The sequence below is a fragment of the Lepidochelys kempii genome, chromosome 1, assembly GCF_965140265.1.
Source record: "Lepidochelys kempii isolate rLepKem1 chromosome 1, rLepKem1.hap2, whole genome shotgun sequence".
Taxonomy (NCBI): domain Eukaryota; kingdom Metazoa; phylum Chordata; order Testudines; family Cheloniidae; genus Lepidochelys; species Lepidochelys kempii.
The window spans coordinates 119,893,006-119,915,100 of record NC_133256.1 but is presented as its reverse complement, the minus strand read 5'-3'; the positions used below and the strand labels follow the sequence as shown (position 1 = coordinate 119,915,100).

The 22,095-nt window shown below is 40.2% G+C and overlaps 1 protein-coding gene across 3 annotated transcripts in view; it reads left to right on the top strand.

Moving 5' to 3' along the window:
- The window catches only part of ATP10A (ATPase phospholipid transporting 10A (putative)), a 160,626-nt gene that overhangs the window by 126,889 nt on the left and 11,642 nt on the right, over positions 1-22,095 (top strand). For all 3 annotated transcript variants that reach the window (XM_073353100.1, XM_073353092.1, XM_073353084.1), the window contains exons 8-14: positions 1,020-1,237; positions 3,107-3,301; positions 6,111-6,672; positions 15,885-15,988; positions 16,158-16,284; positions 18,940-19,124; positions 20,874-21,195. In XM_073353100.1, coding sequence (XP_073209201.1) covers positions 1,020-1,237; positions 3,107-3,301; positions 6,111-6,672; positions 15,885-15,988; positions 16,158-16,284; positions 18,940-19,124; positions 20,874-21,195 — 1,713 coding nt within the window. The remainder of the gene's footprint in view (positions 1-1,019; positions 1,238-3,106; positions 3,302-6,110; positions 6,673-15,884; positions 15,989-16,157; positions 16,285-18,939; positions 19,125-20,873; positions 21,196-22,095) is intronic.

Genomic DNA, 22,095 nt, shown 5'->3' with positions numbered 1-22,095 from the left:
TCTTCCTTATGCTGATTAAATTGCCCCTGTAGATCGTCATCATTAACTTTTGTAGTTACACAGTTGATTAAAGATTTGATTTTAAAAATGGGAAAACTTGCTGGGAAAACTCTGAAGCAAACTTAATTCTGTGTACACTTAATATTTGTGCTCTGCAGTACATAACTAATAGAATCAAGCCATTGCAATAACCCGATTCATAGCAGTTTTCAATCCTACAGCATTCATAAGCTACATTATGACTCTCCACATAGAGTGAGATTTTAAAAATCATTGTTGATGGCCTGTTGCAGCTGATTATTTACTGTACTTTTACCTAGCACTGTCATGCTTGTTTTGCTTAGGATTTCATTCAGAGAGGATGGTCCAATGATTAGCCTAGAACTTGGGAACCTAGCTTCCTGGCCCTGCTCTGCCACAGACTTTCTATGTGAACTCGAGCAAGTTACTTAGACTTGTTGTGCCTCAGTTCCCCTTTGTAAAATGGAAAGATTGTGAAGTGCTCAGATATTAAGAGCCTTATAAGTACCATAGATAGATAGATAGATAGATTGATTCATTATGAAATTTTGTGGGCAGAAATACATGGGACAAAATTTCCCAATCTTTGCTGGAGGACAGTAAAGTTTAGGTTTTTTCCTTCAGAGACCATAACTGAAAAGCAATTTTTTTGGATAGTTTTGGCAAGAAAAATGTTATGGAGGGAGATTTTATAATGGGCATCAATTGATTTGTGAGCAACTGAAGAACCTAATAGCCTTGTCACACTGAGCTGAAGATGAGGCAGGCAGTGTACTGAATTAAACTGCTAATTATTTTATCTGCATTACTCAAAAGATATTGTTGTTCAATTAAGACTAGTTTGTTATATTGTAATAATAGCATCATTCATTCTTACAGTAAAATGCAATATAATACTAAAACTAGACCATACAGAGAAAGTTTTAGCCACCACTTCTCTTTCTCTCTTCTTCCCTACAAAACATGTAATCTTACACTTTGTGTATTTTTGTCAATAGCCAGACGTTTAGCCATGTACCAGGAAGCTGATTCTGAGGAGGAAGAAACAGCAGCTAAAGGAGGAACATTATCCCAGCGGAACAGTGTCAGTAGTCATCAGAGCATTAAGGCTGTCCACAGAAGCCTGAGTATGAAATCCCACCGACGCACCGGCAGCAGGGCTGAAGCAAAAAGAGCAAGCATTCTCTCCAAGCACACTGCATTCAGTAGCCCCATGGTTCGTTGTGAGCAGCAAATGTGCTTTGCTTTGTATCTTTCAGAGTCACAATTGCTTTAAAGGGAAAAAATGAAGAAATCTGTACCACATTGTGTATTTTTCATCTTTCTTGGCTTTCATCATCTTAGCTTTTTCCTTTTCATCATATTTTTCTTTTCTTTTTTTTTTTTTTTTTTTGCTAAAAAAACAACAAAGTATGCAGAGATCTTATATAAAGAGTCATCCGTCTAGGCTCCAAGTTCAGAAAGATAAATTCAAACCTTTGTTTTGGGTATTCCTTGATTTTCAAGAACAAAAATGTGTTTCATCCCTTTGTTTACAGTAATTGATGTTAGATTAAGGATTTAAATCAAGAGTTCTAATTGGTCTAGGTACACTTCTTTTTATCTTAAGTTTTTGGGAAACAGTGATTTATAAATGCATGAATAGTAAGCACTGGATTGGAAACTGTGATATTCATATATTCAAATTCACCCTGTAATTGCAAATGTAAGTCATTCCATAGTTTCAAGTATAAGTGGTTCAAGATTATCATTAAATGGAGCAAGGTACATTAAAAAGCAAACAAACAAAAGCTTCCTGCATATGCAGAAAATTTAAGTGGAACCATGTTCTCATAATTTTTCCATAACTAATCTCTACATGTGTTTTTACGAGTCATGTGCATGTTTTTCCTCCTGCAAATTGCTATCTCATTAATATTGCATGAACATACTGCTTTACTCTGTTACAGTGTTTTTACATGGAAGACAATGGAATTTTGACAAAGTTAAATTGCTTTAATGGAGTGAAGAATTAGGTCCTGTATAATTTGAGAGTCTGCCCTGGTTCCAGCTGTTGATGTCCAGTCAACAATGAAGCTGCGTTAGTGCAAACCCCCAAGTGTAGAAAAGGAAAGCTGCAATTTGCACTGAAGGAGCTAACCCCAGGTTTAGGCAGTGGTAACCTCCATTCGCACAGCCTGCAGCTTGCAGTGTCTACACGTGGGGTTTGTAGTGGTGCAGCTACCTCACTAGTTGTGCAACAACTGATGAAGCGAGTAAATTCCCAATAAAGACAACACTGTAGGGCTCATATCTTTATGAAGCACACTTTGTAGCTTTTCTGTAATCAGCATTATGCCTTCCTAGGAAATTCATATCTTTGTCCTGAAAGGAATATAATAGCCGTTTAATCACAGTGGAAAACATGCCATATTGTGATTTCAGTGGCATATGAGCTTCTCTCAAGTTCAAAGTGGTTAAAATATAGTGGAGCTAAACAATTTCTTAGCGGTGCAAAATGGGTAAGCTTACTGTTTTGATGTCAGAACTAGCTCTTAGTTTTGTTGTTGTCTTGTTTTTCGTAATATAGGTCTATATATAGTGGCAGCCTACAATAATTCTCTCAGGTTAGATTGAAAAGAGGAAGGAATGTCAAGACATTACTCGATTTCCATCCACAATCCCAAAATAGCTGAATGTTTCTGTTACAATGATCAGCAATTAAAGGATTAACAATAGTTTATTTACAATGTAATTGTCATTATTAGGCTTCAGTATTAACTATCAATTGAAATTAATGGAGGCAGTCCACATCATTTTTAGAGCAATTTTAGGTGGTCTACCAGAGAGAGGAAGACACCCCTGTATCTATTTACATTCATAAAATTAATGTTGCAATCATAAGGCCTAAAAGTATACAAATTTCTGCATGTCTGGTTGCAGGAAAGAGAACAGGGGAAGTGTCATTTAATGAAAAATTGAAATTCTCCAGAAATATATGGGGCCACCAGAGAGGTGCTGATGCATCAGGCAAAACCAGTTCAGTCTGAGACTTTAAAATATACAAAGCTGCAAAATAGTAATACTGTTCCTGTTGTATTTCTAGGAAAAAGACATCACTCCGGATCCTAATTTGTTAGAAAAAGTAAATGAATGTGCAAGAAGTCTTGAAGTTATGAGAAGCCACGAACAACCATTATCCCAGCTTACCCCTGAACTTTCTGACATCTTTGACTTTTTCATAGCATTGACTATTTGCAATACAGTTGTTGTTACCTCTCCAGATCAGCCACGGCAAAAGGTAGGTTAGAGAGACAGCAAAATGGAGCGTGAGTCTCCATTATGTTGTATTGGATTATCTCAGAGATGTGTAAATAAGAGACATAAAACAGTTCTTTCCTAGAAGGAAACTGAGATGTTTATGATACAATTCTTGGCACCAGTTCATAAATCAGTGAGGAAAACAACATATACAAGTTTAAAATTAGTGGTGACGTCAAGCATTAGTTAAAAGGTCTATTTCAACTGTTTCTCTTAACCCCAACAGATTATTTGTATGTACTGCAAATTTTGAAGCCATTCTAAAACTGTTTTCCTTCCTGAGTTCACATACTGAAACTTCTTAAATAAACATAATTTGCATCTGTGGGCATGGTTTGGATTAATTTGTCAGAGTCCCCTGGAATAAGGGGCACATAGGCAGTTCTTTATAAATAATTTGCTTATATCAACTACATTTGTAGAAGGCTATATTATTTTTTTTTAAATATTATAAAGAGGGTGTGCTGACAAAATCTCCTCTTAAATGTTGCAAATTATGTAAAAGAAAATTAATATAAATTGGGCAAGATTATGACAGCTGATGATTTGGCAGACGTATGCACTTACAAAATTGTATCATTTATTAATGAGAAGTGGAACAAAATACTCACCATCTAATGCATATCACACAAATATAATTAGACTTAATATTAGAGCTTGTCAGAAGCTGGAGTTTCCATTCTTCAGGAAATACTAACATTTCTAAATCTGTTTTCTCTCTTAGCAGAAATGTCAAAATTTCCCACAAAATGAAAATTCCAAAGAATTTTAATTAGGAACCATTGAAACATTTTGTTTTGATGTTAAAACATTATAACATTAAATATAATGAATATAATATAATTGTAAATTAATATTCTAGTATAATATACAAGTCTGAAGAAAATGAATTAAAATGATATAGGAATATAACATTTTACCTTATCAAAACAAAATGTTTCAACATTATCAGAATGAAAGAGAAAGTTGAAATGATTTCTTTCAACTTTGCCTGGTCAAAAATTATGTTGAAATGGACACATTCCCATGAAACATTTAGGCTTCATCAAAGCTGCATTTTCCCACAGAAGTGTTCCAGAAACATTTTTTGACCAACTTTACTGAATACTCACAAGTGGTACGTCTACGCTAGAGCTGGAATTTGTAAATCCCAGTAGGAAGAGACATGCCTGGTTAGCTCTGATCAAGCTAGTGCACTAAAAATAGTGATGTAGCCACAGCATCACAAGTGGCAGGAGGAGCTAGCTGCCCCAACTGCATACCTATAGTCTCAGATGGGCTCATACTCGGTGTGGGTAGCCCCTTCTGCTGCTCACACCAACATGGCCACAGTTCTTACTCCTGGGGGAATTCTGCGCCAAAAAATTAGAAATTCTGCAACAAAATATTTAAAATACTGCACACAATATTTTCAAATTTTGCATATATTTATTTGTCAAAAACACACTAGTTTCAATTATTTTTGGTCATTTATTTCAAAATACCTGTCAGTAAGTATGTCTGTAACAATACAGACAACAAAAGATTCAGGATGTATTTTTTGACAAATGATTTCTTACTAGACATATTAATTCATTTAAACTACAATACAGAACCATATTTCCCGCACCCCTCAGGAGCAATGCAAAGGCTTGGGGGCAGTCAGGAGTAATGGAGGAACTGACAGAGAGGGAAGTAATTGCTGGGAAGGAGCCCGGGTGTGAACTTGGAACATTGTTGGATATGGGTGGGAAAGTATGGAACAGCTTTTGGGGTGTGGGGTGGATTGTTAGGGAGTTTCCCCCATGAAAACCCTGGCTGACCGCTAGCCTCTCCCATTCACTCAGGTACATCTTCCCCTGTCCCCAAGCGTCCCCCCATCCCCACTCAGACACCTACTCCCACCATCCCCATGTGGCCCTGCACCCCTCCCGCTGCCCTCATGTGTCTCTGTGCCCCCACTCAGCCATCCCCCATCCCTACGTGGCGTTGCACCCCTCCCGCTGTCCACATGTGTCTGTGCCCCCACTCAGCAATCCTCCTCCCTCCTGTAGCTCTGCATCCTCTCCCCATCCCTATGTGGCTTTGCACCTTCCTCCCCCCCATGACACTGTGCCTCCAGTCCCATTCAGCCCCTACCTCAGTTTGTCCTTCCCCACTAGCCCTTATGAGCCCCTGTCTGATGCCCCAGCAGCCGCACGCTGCCCATCTCCCCCCATAGTCCCCATCTCCTGACCTGATCTGACAGGTGCTGTGGAGAAGGCACTGCAGCCTCTTTCTCTTCATAGCTGGCCAGGAGCTGCTGCTTTATTCTATCGCCACAGTTCCCTCTGATGGGCAAAAGGCAGAACTGCAGCAACTTTCCAGCAGAAGCTTTTTTCTGAGCAAAAAATTTAAAATATGCACACACGCAGCGGCACAGAATTCCCCTAAGAGTAACTTCTATTTTGAATGCACTAGCTTGATCAGAGCTAGCAGGGGTATGTCTCCTGAAGCTGAATTTACACACTTAGACATACCCATAGAATGCAAAGGTTTTAGTTATATTAACATTATTTTTAGGGTGCGATTCTAACATTGATCCACAAGGAAGGGTCAACAATAGTGTAAATTCTGAAGCGTATACAAACTGGTTCCAGTAATATTTCTGGTAGTGTCAGCCTAGGGATTCTTGTTCACTTGCTTGTTCATCTCTGATTGTCGTAGCTTTTTGCCATTGACTGAGATTTGCTTCTTACTTTGAGTTATCAAATGACAATGTCAGATTTCTTATATATCCTTTTTTTGGCTGTTGGTTTTTACTTCTCAAGGTTAGAGTTAGATTTGAACTGAAGTCACCCGTAAAGACCATAGAAGACTTCATTCGAAGATTCACTCCCAGCCGTCTGACCTCTGGATCTAACAGCAGCAGTTCATCAAGCCTGACTATGAGTAAATCCATGCCCAGACTCAGTTCTAGTATCCTTTCATCTACATCCACTGAGAGCACTTTATTAAAACTGGAAGAGCAGTTGGCACACTCTCCGCAGATGAATAACAATGGATATAGCTCACAGCAGGGCAGAAGGGCTATCAGGAGTGGACCTGAAGAAGGAGAACTCCGTTATGAGGCAGAGAGTCCAGATGAAGCTGCACTTGTCTACGCAGCTCGGGCATATAACTGTGCTCTGGTTGGAAGGCTGTCTGACCAGGTATCAGTAGAGCTACCTCATCTGGGAAGGTTAACCTTTGAACTCTTGCACACACTGGGCTTCGATTCCATCAGAAAAAGAATGTCAGTGGTGGTTAGGCATCCCCTTACAGATGAAATAAATGTTTACACTAAAGGAGCGGATTCAGTTATTATGGATCTTCTTCTGCCCTGTTCTTCAGGTATAGTTCTTGCTTACTTTTTCTCCAATTAACTCTTAGACCCTGCTAGAGAACTTCAATCTCGTCATGTCCAATTGCAGTTCTCTAGCACAGAGCTAGATCTGTATCATTTACGGGTATGTGGAAATGTATTATAGCAGGACCTCTCTGCTTCTTTTATAAACTCAATAACCAGTAACTTTTTATAATGGATTGTTGGTACTTTGCCTAAAGAAATGTGAGTAATATTGATTTCAGTATGAGCTTTTCCCAATGGCAAACCTTATTTTAAGTGTATGTTTTTCAAGACCTTGCCAAATCAATTTACCTTTCATTGAGTACATTTTCCCAACATTGCTTGCTTACTCAGATGTTTTTGTATTAAGATAAATGTTGTTTGGGTAATTACTAATAGTGGTCTTAGTTTTAAAGATGCAGATGATTAGTGATGAATAGACTTCTAACTGTGAACAGGAAGCTTATCTTTTGGAAGGTGTTTTTTCAGTTACAGAGTCTCAGATATGTGAACATGCTTGAACCAGATGCAATTTTAATGCCTCTTTATTATAATCAATTGGATTTAAAGACAATCTGGTGGTCTCTTATACACTTATTTGAGACCTAGATTTTTCAATATGTGTGATGTCTGATTTACTGTGTTCAACGTTTAATTATGTACAACATTCAAATGTTAACCCAGTGTGAATGGACAGAAATCTAACATATCACAGAGATTTCCTGTACGTCACTAGTGTGTTGACTTTATGGTTACTTTCACATTACAGACGGCTGCTGAAGTAAATACCAGTGAAAGGATCATACCGTGTAATTTGCATTAAAGAGCTACAGGAAATGTTAATTTAGTGTCACAGTTCAGAGTAACTGTCACGTGCTTGGACAGATTGGCCAAACACATGTGCTTGCATCCTCTTCAGAGAGAGTTAGCAGTGTGACTGCCCACAGTTATAAGTTACTACACAGTGCTTTCTAAGAAAGCCTACTTTGTTCTTAAGGTAAAAAGCATTGGAGAGAAAACATATTAAAAGCCAAAAAGGAACTTACCTACCTGCTAATAAGCTTACCAGAGATCACCCCACCCCTTACATGGACTCTGGCAGGAGCAATCCTTCCACACTCCTCCTAAGGGGTTTTGTTTTGGTTTCAAGTTCATCACAGCATCAGCTTCTAACAAGCAACCAGTTTTATCGGGCCTCAATAGGCCAAGTCCTTCCAACCCTTCTGTAAGGATTGGGCCCTCCATGGACCCAGGATCCTGTCTATTTACAGGAGCAGGAAGAAGGCCCTGAGCCTGTTTAAAACTAGGCTATTTATCCAAAAATCCTTTCTTTGTTGGACCCTCAAAAATCCAGTTTGAACTGATATATGTGAACCTCTCCAGGGGAGTGACTTCAAAGGGCTGATAACCAGAGGAATTACATCAGCATCCCCGTTCTCTGAGGGGAATTACATACAATTCCACAATAACAATACACAACTGCATTTTTAATACAATGGACCACAGAGGTATTACCCCTAATTCAATAAGGTTTAACTTAATTCAATAAAGTTTGTCCAGGATATTACAGGATTTCAATCTGTCACAATCCGTTGTCGCTTTACAGCTATATAGGTCACAGCAGAGCCAGAAATTCAAGAACTTGTCCTTAGCTCATTATAAAGTATTCTTGAATAGTGTCTGAAGTTACTGATATCAAGGAATACACATAACGCATCTGAGGTTACTTGTTTCCCTCCAAAAATGTTACTAAAGAATTTGTAGTGCTGGGAAAGTTTAATAGAACTCACTATGACATTAAAGTTAGGAGAAGAAGAGTCTGCTTTCACACATAGGCAGTTGCAAAAAAAATCTGCTATTAATGTAAAACAAATATTCTGGTATTGGTCAGAAAAGGATAAAGGGAGAGCTTTGAGAATTGCTGTTTGGAAGGGATGAAATCTACCGATTGGCACACAGAAATAGAACAACTCTGAACCACAGCACTTGGAGATGTCAGAACTGACCCTGTTTTTAGAATTTTTGATATTTTTTTTATAAAGACTCATATCCAGAATTGAGTCATGAGGTTTTGTAACTTTTGGATTCATAAATATAGCAAAGTGTAGTAATTGCCTCTACCTTCCTTCCCAGCACTCTGATCAACTGCCATAAGTAGGTTGTCTTTAGTAAACTGCTCTGAGTGACCTTAAGTATCAATTAAACTGCCCATGGGTACAAATGCTAACTTGGTTGTTCAGCTTCATTCATGGAATTTTACTCAGGGATCCATCCTGCACGGACCTTATCTTCAATACTCCCTTAGGCCCAAAGGTCTGTGACGATGCTCATTGCTCTGGCCCTTACAGAGAGTGAGAGCCTTAGACTGTGATTGTTGTCTGCCCTAGCCAGGAAGCTGGGACTAGAGACTGCTTATTGCTCTGTCCCGCCCAGAGGGCCAGAGCCATTAATGGCGACTTGACTGTTCTTTGGTGCCTGATGCAGCAAGACAGCGTGGCCTCCCTCCAAGCCTGAGACTCCCCGTGTGCCTGAGCCTGAGCCTGAGACTCCCCGTGGGCCATCCGCAACCCAAGAACCCCCCTCACTGCAGCCCGCGGAGGAGAGACGCAGGCAGACATGCTGCCAGCAATGTCTGGTGCAGCTCCCATTGGCTGGGGGAGAGGGACAGAGATACCATCACTAGTCACCGGGCAGAGTCCGCCATAGAGTCATCATCACTTTTTTTCACAATGAATATAAACAAGTCAAGATGCTGAACACAACTATCTGATGCAATCCTGAAGGTTTCAACTGCTCAGTCACTGAGGCCAAACATCAACAAACTGACAGAACTGAAGTGTTGCCAGGTGTCTGGCAAACACTAAAAACTCTCTGGCAGGCAAAGCATTGTATAAAGTTGTACGCCAGTTTTATTATTTTGAAGAAATTCAAAATAAAAAATACAATATAAACATTTTCTTTTCTGATCACCCTCTTCAGTGACATTATTGGCCCGCTGGGATGATTTGAGGACTGGCACTGGCCCTAAGGTAAATTGAGTTTGAAACCCCTGATTTAACCTGAGTAATCAACTTGAGCAGGAATTAGATTACATATAGCTCTCATTACTAAAGCAATGACAGGTTTGATTAACTCATATGTGGTCATGGAAAAAGTTCAAACAATAAACCTGACTCTCTCTTTGGTTCTGAGTAATTAAACAAACATGTCATCCTTTGCCAATTGTTGAAGACATCACATATAAATTTACGAGTCTGTACTGTTTGAGTGGGTGGATGCAAGGTCAAGGTATTGGACAACTGCACAGACATCATAGCTATCAACTTTCAACATAGATTTTGGCTGATTCCTTTGGCCACATGTGCTGGACATCCTTGAAAGAATTATAATTGCCAATTGTTGTAAAACAGTTGCATACAGACCAAATCCAAGAATGCTGGCAAAAGAAACCTGTTTTAGGGTACTTGCTTATCAGCACATATCTTTTGATAACTTTAGCAGATTCCTTTTCTCTGCCTTTTTATTTACTTATTTACTTACTTATATCTGACCAGAAGGTGAATTTCAGTGCAAGACTGATGAGAGGCATATGAAGGATTAAAAGGAATTGCAGCTATCATAGTTGATTCCCTATTATTTGTTCAATAAAATAAGGAATGTGATGCAATCCTTCATTCTGTACATGAGAGATCACATAAAAAAGGTATGTATCTTCATCCATAGAAAATCATTTTCTATGTTCCAAAGAGTAAGATATTTTGAACCTGTTCTTAATGCTGGTGGTATCAAACCAGATCCAGTTAATGTCACATAAGCTTATAGTGACAGAAACAGTTCTTGGTGTGTTTTAACCACCTGTCCAAGATTGCACCAAACTTATCCAAAATCACTGCATCACTGTGATGGCTTCTACAGTGAGATACTTCATCTGGAATAAGCAAGCAAACAACATTGCTTTCTACAATACAAAAGACCTTATCACAATGAAATAGGTTCAGTGCTTCCATGTTTTGTTCCTTTAAAAAATGCTGACTCTCTAAAACTAGATGCATCTAAAAATGGACTTGTTTCAGGACTGCTCCCAGAAGGCCATGTCTTTGCAAGTCTCATACCACAGAGAATAAGTATGTATGTGTATAAAAGAAACTACATGTAATTGTATTTGGCTGCAAGTTCAGTAAATGTGTGCTCCAGCCCTGAGTTACAGCTGAATCAGCTTGTGAACTTTTTGAATAATTCCTGAAGCAATCTCTATCTCTGGCAAAACCACCCAGGAATGGCTTTCCAATTGCATAAATACAATATTGATATTGCTCATCTTCCAGGAAAAGATAAAATCTATTGCAGGTACTCTGTCAAGAAAATATCCACATAACACTAGTGGATGAATGGGCATGCAGCTACATATGGTACTCCAGAAAATGACAGAAAGTGAAGATGGTACTGAAAATGAACAAATAAAGGTTTTGAATCCAGTAATACTGAATGAATGGCCAGACATTGGAAAAGTTGTACTCCAAACATTATAGATTAATGGAACTACAGAGTTGTGCTTTTGGATGGCACAATCTTTAAAGGTGAGAAAATAGTTTTATATATAACAGCTAACATGAACATACATTGTGGTAATATACAATTATATTGTGTGGGTTCATGGACATAGGAAAATGTAAACAAAGCCCAAGATGTTCTTTTTTGGCTGTGTATGTGTCAGCAAATTGAACAGTATCATTAATGATGTCAGCAAAACTTGAAAGGTTCAGTGTATGAGTCATATTAAGAAAAAAACCAAACAAGAATGCTACTTAAATGCCAACAAGACCATCTGTTTGTGTGCAACAACTTAGATTATATAATTGTTGAAGATTATTATAACAGATTTTTCAGATAAGAGAACTGGAACACTACCAGAAGAGTGACCCCAGATTTAAAGGCTGGACATCCTTGAAAGAATTATCTTTCCAATTGTTGTAAAAGAGTTGCATACACACCAAATCCAAGAATACTGGCAAAGAAACCTGTCTTAAGTTACTTGAGTATCAGCACATATCTTTTGATAAGTTACTTTCTCCGTTGTTGGTATGCATATGTATTCCCTCAAAACTGTTTCCTAAAAGAAACATGAAACTTGAAGTTGTGAAGCCAAACCAGATTTAAGCAAGGTTGGGCAAAGAATCACAAAAAACATTTCTACTATAAGTCTGCTAAGCCATTGTTAATAATGTGCACTGCCACTGCTCAGGAAGCTTAGGACAGGGACCTGCTGCCCTGAAACAAAGAAATGCTGAAAGAAAATAATGCTTTTGTCTACCCCCAAAAAATCAACTGCCTAAAAATAAAAAAGGAAATTAAAAAGATAAAAAAGAAAAGCAGAGTTATTTATAGGTGAGTCGCATCATACGCACATTTAAATTACGCAAATTCAACTATACGCGCTCGGCAAAAAAAAAAAGAAAAATAACAAGATACCTGTAAATAGTGCTGGTGATTCCGCCCACCATTCCGTTCAATAAGCATGTGCCCCAGAGTGAGCGTGAGATGGGAGATGTGAATCTGCTGTTCCCTCAGTCGGTCTCAGTTCCCGCGTGCCTCGCATAGTGTGAGCATCTAGCCGCACTGACTGTGATTCTAGTGTTTAAAGATAATGTACGTATTTTTCATACAACATGGCCCCTAAATGCAAGCCAACTTCTTCCTCTGGTGCTCAACCGAAGAAACATCGATCTGTTCCAACACTGGAGGAAAAACTGGCTGTGTTGGACTTATTGAGAAACGGTATGTCGGTCTCCAACATGGCGCGTAAATATGACCGCAACAAATCTAGCATCCATGCCATCAAGATTCAAGAGAGAGAAATTCATCAAGCCGTGGCATCAGGTATTCCAATGACTGCTAAGGTGACGAGCCAGGTGCATGATAAGACTTTACTGAAGACTGAAAAGGCATTAAACTTATGGCTGGAAGACATGAACCGTAAACGTGTGCCTATCGATGGCAACATAGTGCGAGAAAAGGCTCTTAGCCCCTATGCGCTGTTCAAACCTCCCACTGAAGAGGGAAAGCCTTCTGATGAGAAGGAATTCAAAGACAGCCAAGGTTGGCTTAACAGTTTTAGGAACCACTTCAACCTCAAAAACGTGCAGACTACTGGTGAAGCTGCATCTGCCAATGAAGAGGCAGCAAAAGCGTACCCCAAACAATTAAAGAAAATCATAAAAGAAAAGGGCTATCTTGTGGAACAAGTTTTTAATGCTGATGAAACTGGGCTCTTCTGGAAAGAAATGCCCAACCGCACTTACACTTCGAAATCAGAAAGACAAGCCCCTGGCTTCAAAGCAGCTAAAGACCGTGTGACTGTTGTTTTGTGGCAATGTGGCTAGGCATTTAATAAAGCCGGGCTTGCTCTCCAGGGCTGCAAATCCCCATGCCCTAACAGGCAAGAACAAAAATCTCCTGCCTGTGTTCTGGCAATCAAAGGAAAAGGCTTGGGTGATGGCAGCATTATTTCTGGATTGGTTCCACAAGTGTTTCATTCCGGAGGTCAAGCGGTACCTCGAAGAGAAAGGACTTGACTTTAAAGTGCTGCTGATGGTAGACAATGCTCCTGGCCACCCTGCGGCACTCCAGTTTGCACATAACAACGTTGAAGTCGTCTTTCTCCCCCCCAATACCATCTTCATCCTCCAACCTCTCAACCAAGGCATGATTCGCTGTTTCGAGGCCACATACATGAGGCTTACGTTCTCACGGATACGTAGCGCTATGGATGCTGATCCCAATCTTAATGTGATGGAGTGTTGGAAGTCCTTCAACATTGCCGATTGCATCACTTATATTAAACAGGCAATGGATGCAATCAAGCCTGAAACAGTCAATGCATGTTGGCAAAACCTATGGAAAGAATGTGTGAATGATTTTAAGGGTTTCCCGACCATTGACAAAGAAGTGAGACGCATTATTCAGGTGGCCAGGCCAGTGGGTGGTGATGGCTTTGTCGACATCCTTGAGGAAGAAATTGAAGAATTAATTGAGAGCCATAGAGAAACATTGACTAACGAAGATTTAGAGGAACTGATAAAATCATCTACAGAAGACAAAGATGATGACGACGAACAGGAAGAACCAGCAAGTTGGAATCTTCATAAATTTGCTGAAGTGTTCCAAGCAGTGAAACACTTGAATGATTTAATTTCTGAATACAATCCCTCTATGGAACGAAGCCTCAAAATCACATTTAGTATTATGGACAATTTGAGACCGTATCAAGAAATGTTTGAGCAGCTCAAGAAACAACAGCGACAGTTGCCAATCACCATGTTTTTCAAGGAAAAACAACCAGCAGCAGATGAGCCTATGCAATCAACTTCTCGAGCTGAACCAGAGCCAACCACTTCATCTAAGACTCACTCTCCATCACCCAGGCTCTCCATCTCCTCCATCTCCTGGGTCGACATCAAGCCCTGATGACCCCCTGTAATTATCCCCTCCTGTAATTACCCCCTGTAATTAAAAATACAGTACTGTAAAATTATATTTTGCATATGTACTCTTTATTATATACTGTACATTAATGTACAGGGTTATACATTATACATTTATACATATTACTGTACAGGGTTGTATACACAAAATCATGTGCAGTATACTGTACTTTATGGGTGATGTAAGGGATTTTCAAGGGTAATTTTGACAATACGCGATTTTCGCCTTACGTGCTGACTTTAGAACCTAACCCCCATGTAAGATGTGACTCCACTGTACTATGAAAAGGAAAAAGAGCCAGAAACTCCATAAAGTTCACTAGGGACTTTGCTGTTGATTTTTTCTGGAAGGTGCTCAGATACTATGGTGTTGAGTGCCAGTATAAAAGTCCAAGATAGGTAAGACAGACATAACATACCCTGGATAAATATGACAATCATCACTATCCTCATTTGATCTGATATTAGAAAGTTACCTATTCTCCAGGCCCACTGCTAATATCCTTGCTGGGTGAGAGCAAACTTACCAAGAAGTGCTTACACTCTATCGTGCCTTCCTAACCCCTTATCTCCAGTTTCAATCACAACTGTGAACCATGTAAAGCAAGAAGTACCAATAACACCAATATTGCTTGAGGAACACCGCATAGGCCTATCCCTCTGAAGTCCTATGTCTTATAAACCTAGAAAACTTGTAGACTTTCAGAAATTATTTTGGTTTATAGAAAAATTGCTGCCTCAAGATATCAAGGTTTCTCAAGTATTCTCACTCTATTGTTTCAACCTAAAATGCTTTCTCTTGTCTGCTTCTCTGTTCACTTTATCACCAGGGATCGGCAACCTTTGGCACGTGGCCCGCCAGGGTAAGCCCTCTGGCAGGCCGGGCCAGTATGTTTACCTGCTGCGTCTGCAGGTTCGGCCAATCGCAGCTTCCACTGGCCGCGGTTTCCTGTTCCAGGCCAATGGGGACTGCAGGCAGTGGCAGCCAGCACATCCCTCGGCCCGCGCCGCTTCCCACAGCCCCCATTGGCCTGGAGCAGCGAACTGCAGCCAGTAGGAGCTGCGGTCGGCCGAACCTGGGGACACAGCAGGTAAACAAAGCGGCCCAGCCCTGGCGTGCCACGTGCCAAAGGTTGCCGATCCTTGCATTATCACTGTTATTACAATTAATTTTTATTATTGGTTATTGCTGTGATTGTACATTGTACTTGAGTCTGTCTTGATCCTGGAGGATGAAAATATCATCCCTTTCCAACTCTTGACAACCGCATTTTGAGAACATAGTATTATTTCTAAATATAATTAAATATCTTTTCTACCCACATTTATTTGGAAACATTTAGTTAATCATAAGATTTTTGATATATAGCACATCTGCTTCTGTTTATTGCCAATTTGAATTCATACCTCTGTTCATGACTTACTTGGTTGCTGTGGAGATTATCATGATGTCACAAAATACTTGAGGAGCAGATGAATGCTTAATAAGGAAAGATCTTATTGTTATACAGTTGTTCTTGGTGACTTTTAAAGAGGGAATTTAAAAAATAGATAGTATGTGAAGAGAATTGTTTCTAAATAGAAAGCTTTTCAAAGTTTCCCCTGAGACGTCAGGAGCTCTTTAAAAGTATCGCCTCTTAAGCTTTTGTACAGTAAGTGCTGAATAAACAATTATATTCTCTAAGGCCATTTAATTGCTATTATTTTTCATAAATTTCTCCTTTATTTTTAACTAGATGACCCTAGAGGCAAACATCAAAAAAAAATCCAAAGCAAAACTCAGAATTACCTTAATCTGTATGCTGTAGACGGGCTGCGGACCTTGTGTATTGCCAAGAGAGTAAGTATATGAAGCTCTTAGTTTGCTTTTAAGGAGCGTAATGACAAATCTTTTTGTTGCAGTCCATTAGCAAGAACATTTATTAGGGTTTATTTTTTCATTTTACTCAGTAATGCATGAATGCTTTTGCATCTTTTTGGATGTACGCTTACCTTCTCCTTTTAAATAGGTTCTAAGCAAAGAAGAATATGCTAACTGGCTAAAAAGTCATTTAGCGGCGGAATCGTCTATTGAAAACCGCGAAGAGCTGCTGTTTCAATCTGCACTTCGTATAGAGACAAATCTGCATCTACTTGGTAACTACATGAGAGCTGGACATGAAATTAAAATGTGTTAAACATTTTCAAAGTTCGATTTTAAAACTCTGCTCTATCTTTTCAATGATTTCTATGCATACAGAAATTGGTTATTACTGGATTTTCTCACGAGTGTCTCTTGCATCATTGCAAAAGAATGGGATAATAATTAACACAAGACCCATCCTGTTTGCCTTGCTTAGGTAACAATTTTATCCCAGATGTAATACCAATTAAACCAGGGGTTCCCAAATTTGGTTCGTGGCTTGTTCAGGGTAAGCCCCTGGCGGGCTGCAAGACGCTTTTTTTACCTGAGAGTCCGCAGGTACGGCCGCTCGCAGCTCCCAGTGGCTGCAGTTCACTGTTCCCTGCCATTGGAAGCTGCGGGGCTTACCCTGAACAAGCCGTGAACCAAGTTTGGGAACCCTTGAATTAAACCAGTGGTGTAAAACCGGGAATGAACCTGACCCATTATCTTCAATGAACTTGGCTGACCTGAGTAAGAAAAGCAGGATTTGGCCCAATCTGTCTGCAGATTTTTGTTACAGTGATGGTGCATCTTGAAATACTTGAGATTTTTCATCCCTCTGGGGCACCAAACACTTCGACAAAATGATGTGCATAAACACTGTATTTATGGTTTAGTGGACTGAGGTGAGCACAACTCCGGGAAGTAGGCACTCATTTAATCCTGGGCTCTCTGGTTGACTTGTTGTGTTGCCTCAGGCAAGTCACTTAGGGTAGGATTATCAAAAAGTACTATGTGTCAGCCTAACTGTTCCCATTGAAGTCTGTAGTAAAATTTCCCTTGATTTCAATGAGAGCAGAGTCAGGGTCCTGTACGGAGTACTTTGAAAGGTCTAAGTTGTAACCTCTCTGTGGTGCTCAACCTGCAAAGATTTATGCATATGCTTTACACAAGTGGTTTCATTGAGATGGCCCATGTGTCAGGCAACTGGGGCGAGGATTGTCTAGCCTAGTGATCAGAGTGGGCATCAGGCAACGGTGATTAGAGCAGGGCTTAAATTCTCAAAGAGTATTTCCCAGAGCCCTCGGACTCAGAGCTTCCACCTTGCAGGGCCGCCAGGAGCTTGGGGCTTCTGCCCCATGGGTTTGAAAATATTTACCAGAGCTCTGCTCTGGACAGCTCTGGCTGAATTTAAGCCTTGAGCATCAGAAACCAAGTCTAGGGTCAGAGCCTGAACCATTAGTCAGAAACTAGAGCATAGGTCAAGCCAGTGGTCTGGAACTAGAGCAAGCAGGGTAGCAGGCAAAGAGGGGATCGGGCAGGAGCAGGACAGAGGCAATGCTTGGGGACAGGACAGGAGCAGCAGGAACAAGTTAACACTGGAACAGGCACAGTGGTGGGCATGAGATTGAGCATCCAGCTAGCTGCTGTTGCTGCTGACTTAAGAGCAGCCCACTGGCCCCTCCAGTCAATCAGGTGGTGTGACCAATCAGGCAGCCTGCTGCAAGCCAGCTAAACTGATGAGGCTGCCTGGAGATTAGCTTTGCTGCAGGCCCTGATTCCTGACACCATCCTCATAAAGTTAAGCACTTGCATGTTTGGACGATTAGGGCCTGCATGCACTGAAGAAAGGGATAATAACACTCACTTCCTAGGGATTTTGTGATGTCGTTAAAATTTGTAAATGTAAAGGACTGTACAAGGGCTAAGTATTTTTATTTATTTACTTAACTAAAATGTCAAAAGCTCAACAAATTATAAATATCCATTATTTCTTCAGGCAATTAGTTTCTTTCTCTGGCAAAGATAACTGGAATAGTGCTAATGTTTTTAATCATTTCAAGCAAATGTGACTCGGCTGTTTCTATTGATGCTGGGTGTACATACACATCTTAATACTAAATTAAAACATAGTTAACCACAGCTGGAGAAATACAAACAGACTCCAGCCAGAAATAAACAATCTATTCTTCCAGTTATCCTCTGACAACCTCAAACGTCGGAAGATGAGACTTTGAGTCTAATTACATATCGGTGCACTATGGCAAGCACTGCAGGATTGCACAAGTGAGGCGGGGCGAAATACATCTCTCCCCTTGTGGCTGTGCATAGGCAATAGCATTCCTTGTAACTGCATGGATGGCTCCAGGCCAGCACCTCTGTTGGAACTAGTCTCTCCAGAGTACTCAGAGAGGCAGCAGGACCTCAGCACCAGCCAGCAAACCAGCAGATGTGCTGTACCCTATGAACAGGTGCTGCAGAAGTAAAACTCCCCCTCATCTCCCAGAGACATTGTGCCTAACTGAGGCACAATCAACCTGATTTTCCTCGAGCTTACACTGGTGTAAATCAGTTAAACTCTGATGAACTCAACAGAATCATATTGGTATAAAATTTTAGGATTTGAACTCTGGATGATGATGTCTGTTGACTGGTTGGTTGTTTACCCCAACCTCATCCTTCCCCTCTCCTCACAGTCCCTCTGCTGCCTGAAAAAAAGCTGAAGTCATTATTGATCATGGTGGTCAGAATTTCATTTACATGTGTTAGGTTAGAGGAGTTATCTGCCAATGAAGGGGACTGGTGGTGTTTCCAAAATCAGATTTTAAGACGAACTCATGATGTATCAGATTGAGTAGCCAAGTATTTATTTGACATTGATTTATTTGCTTCATTCATGTGTTCAGGTGCAACTGGTATTGAAGACCGTTTACAAGATGGTGTCCCAGAAACCATTGCAAACTTACGCAAAGCTGGGCTGCAGATTTGGGTTCTCACTGGAGACAAGCAAGAAACTGCCATTAATATAGCTTATGCATGCAAGCTACTAGATCATGATGAGGAAATCATCACCTTGAATGCTGACTCACTGGTAAACAGATCCTTGTCAGATGGTTAAATGTTAGGTTGAAGTCCAAAGGTGAACTAGTTTTGCTTTGATTTTGGCAGCTGCAGTTAAAAGGTTGATTGCTTTCTTCTTCTTCTTCTTCTTTTATCTTTCTTCTTCCTGTTCAATCTATATTTAGGGGATAGGATTTGTAGGTGGATATTTATTAATTATTTATACTCCCAGATTTTAGTGCCTTATATCATGATACAACTTGAAACTATATACACCACTGCACATCAATGTATATCACAACATAATATGAATGAATGCCTTTCTTTGGTATACATTTTAATGTAGGACATACCAGGGGTTCTCAACCTTTTTCTTTCTGAGGTACTCTTCCCGCACCGCCTCCCCCAACAGGCTATAAAAGCTCCACAGTCCACCTGTGCCACAACAATTGTTTTGCTGCATATAAAAGCCGGTGCCAGCACTAGGGGGTAGCAAGCAGGGAAGTTCCGTGGGGCCCCATGCCACCGGGGGCCCACAAAGCTAAGTTGCTAAGGCTTTGGCTTCAGCCCCGGGTGGCAGGGCTTGGGGCCCCAGGATTCAGCCCCATGTGGTGGGGATTCAGCTTTCTGCCCTGCGCCCCAGCAAGTCTAATGCTGACCCAGCTTGGCGGATCCCCTGAAACTCCTCGCGGCCCCCCAAGGGGCCCTGGACCCCTGGTTGAGAGCCACTAGGACATACCATCGTAAGGTACATGCCAGGATATAGTATTCACTTGTTTCTTATTGGCACCCACTGCAAATACAAAAGCAATCTATTATATGTTTTTGAAGGAGAAAACAATGAACTGCCTGTTGAGAATAATTATTTTCAAGCCAATGGACTGTAATACTAGGTAATTCATACTCTGCTACATAGACTTTTTATTTGATGATAAGGAAAATGTTTGAATTTCAGTGCTCATAGTCATGATGGACTGATAACCCGAGCTACGGTCAGGCATTGCTCAGTTTGTCTTAAATACACAATAGCAAGGGGTTTGCTGATATGGTCAAACATAAAAGGAACCAGGTTGATAGCACCAAAGTAATTTAATGTGGTGATCAAATCAGCTTTCAAATCCAGAATTGGAGGTAGACCAACACTATCCAACTACAATTCTTTTCTAAAGGAAAGAAAAGATAACTTGAGTGTAGCGAGTTAGCTGGTAAATTGATTTCCTGTGATCTCACTTCTTTATTTCTGATCACTTGAAAAATATTTTGCTACAAGACTGGTAGCATTTTATCTTAAATGTTCAGATGTTAGTAATACATTCTATTAATTAAGTTTGGTTAGGATATAGATTTTAAAATAAGTTAAATAACCCTTAATTGGCATTTACAAATACCTGATTAATGATTTGATTAATAAGCATTCTGTGATGCTCATCACCATAGTTAGCTCAGCACGGATTCTCATATCACATGTCAATTCTGCTATTCTGAGGACAAGCTAAAAGAAATTAGTGTAAGACAGCACTGCAGGTTGAAAAGTAAACAGAATTGCTTTTAAGCCCTTTATCAATTGCTAGCAGTATCTTTTGCAACAAGAATTAAGTGTTTTTAGATGGAGTAAACAAGGAGGAAAGAATAATAGAAATAAAAATTGTCAAAGTGGAATCAATATTGAAGACTCTATTGTTCTCCATTTCTAAATTTATAACAAGCACAGTAAGTTGATTACATGATCCCACAGCAGCAACTTTCACTAACGCATATTTATTTTTGTATTGTATTTCAGGAGACAAGTGCTGCTTTGCTGGACCACTGTCTGCAGTATATAGAGTCTAAGTTTTCAAACAACACAATAGATGAGACTGCTGGAAAAATGACAGTTGGGTTTGGCCCTCTCTCTCCACCTTCATCTTCAGTGCATTCCAGCTTGGGCCTAGTGATTGATGGAAAGACTCTGGCTTATGCACTGGATAAAACACTAGGAGACAAATTTCTTTCACTAGCCAGGAGATGTCGCTCAGTTCTGTGTTGTCGCTCTACCCCACTGCAAAAAAGCATGGTAGTAAAACTAGTCAGAGATAAACTCAAAGCAATGACCTTGGCAATAGGCAAGTGTCTCCATTTAAATGAGCCTATATTTAATGCATACACCCCTTTGGAATTTCACTTTTCTTCTGGACACTTTAGAAGCCTAAAAGCTTCAATTTTAGTTTGAAAATGCTTCTGAGATCTTAAGAGCATTTATTCCAAACAAAAATAGAGTTTCTAAGGTGGCATCTGGGATTACTTCCTGCAGAAATTGGTCAAATGGAGATGGTCTACTCCACAATGGTGCTTGAATAGAGCAACGTTTTGTAAATTGAGTGAGCTGACACCACTGACCATCACTTTGCAGTATAGATCAGGACAAATCTGTGTTCAGTGTCATTTCAGCTAATCATGATTAAAACCCAAGGCCCTCAATTTTTGATCATGAGTAGGTGACAGTGCTGAACACCAGTTGTCCAGCACTACAGTGGTTGCAAAGTTGGGATTAACGTCATATACGCTAACATAGTTCGTCACAACCATTTTCCATTGTACGGTTGATAGTGGGGACTCTTTGTCAAGTCATCCAGTTCAGAATCCTGCAGCACCCACAAGGTTCCCGCACTTTAAATTGAGAAAGCTCTGCTTATTCCTCACACAACCCTCCTTTCCCCACTCTGAGTCTAATGTCACAGAGTTTATCTCATTATGTCTAGCCTCATGCCCAATTTTATGGTCCCTTAATACTTCCAGTCAGTTAGTTTGCAGCAGGAATGTTTTCAGGAGTTTGTTTCCCTGCTGCACATGGACTTCTGAGTACCCATGCAACAAAGACATGACCTCTGTGTTCCAGGTCCCATTAAAGAGACCCACTCATACAGAAGTACTCAGTTTATGTTTCCTTGGCATGGTATAGCAAAAACCTAGATAGACAGACGTCAAGGGCTTGGTGGTCCCTTCTAAGGCTTTGAAACTGTAGT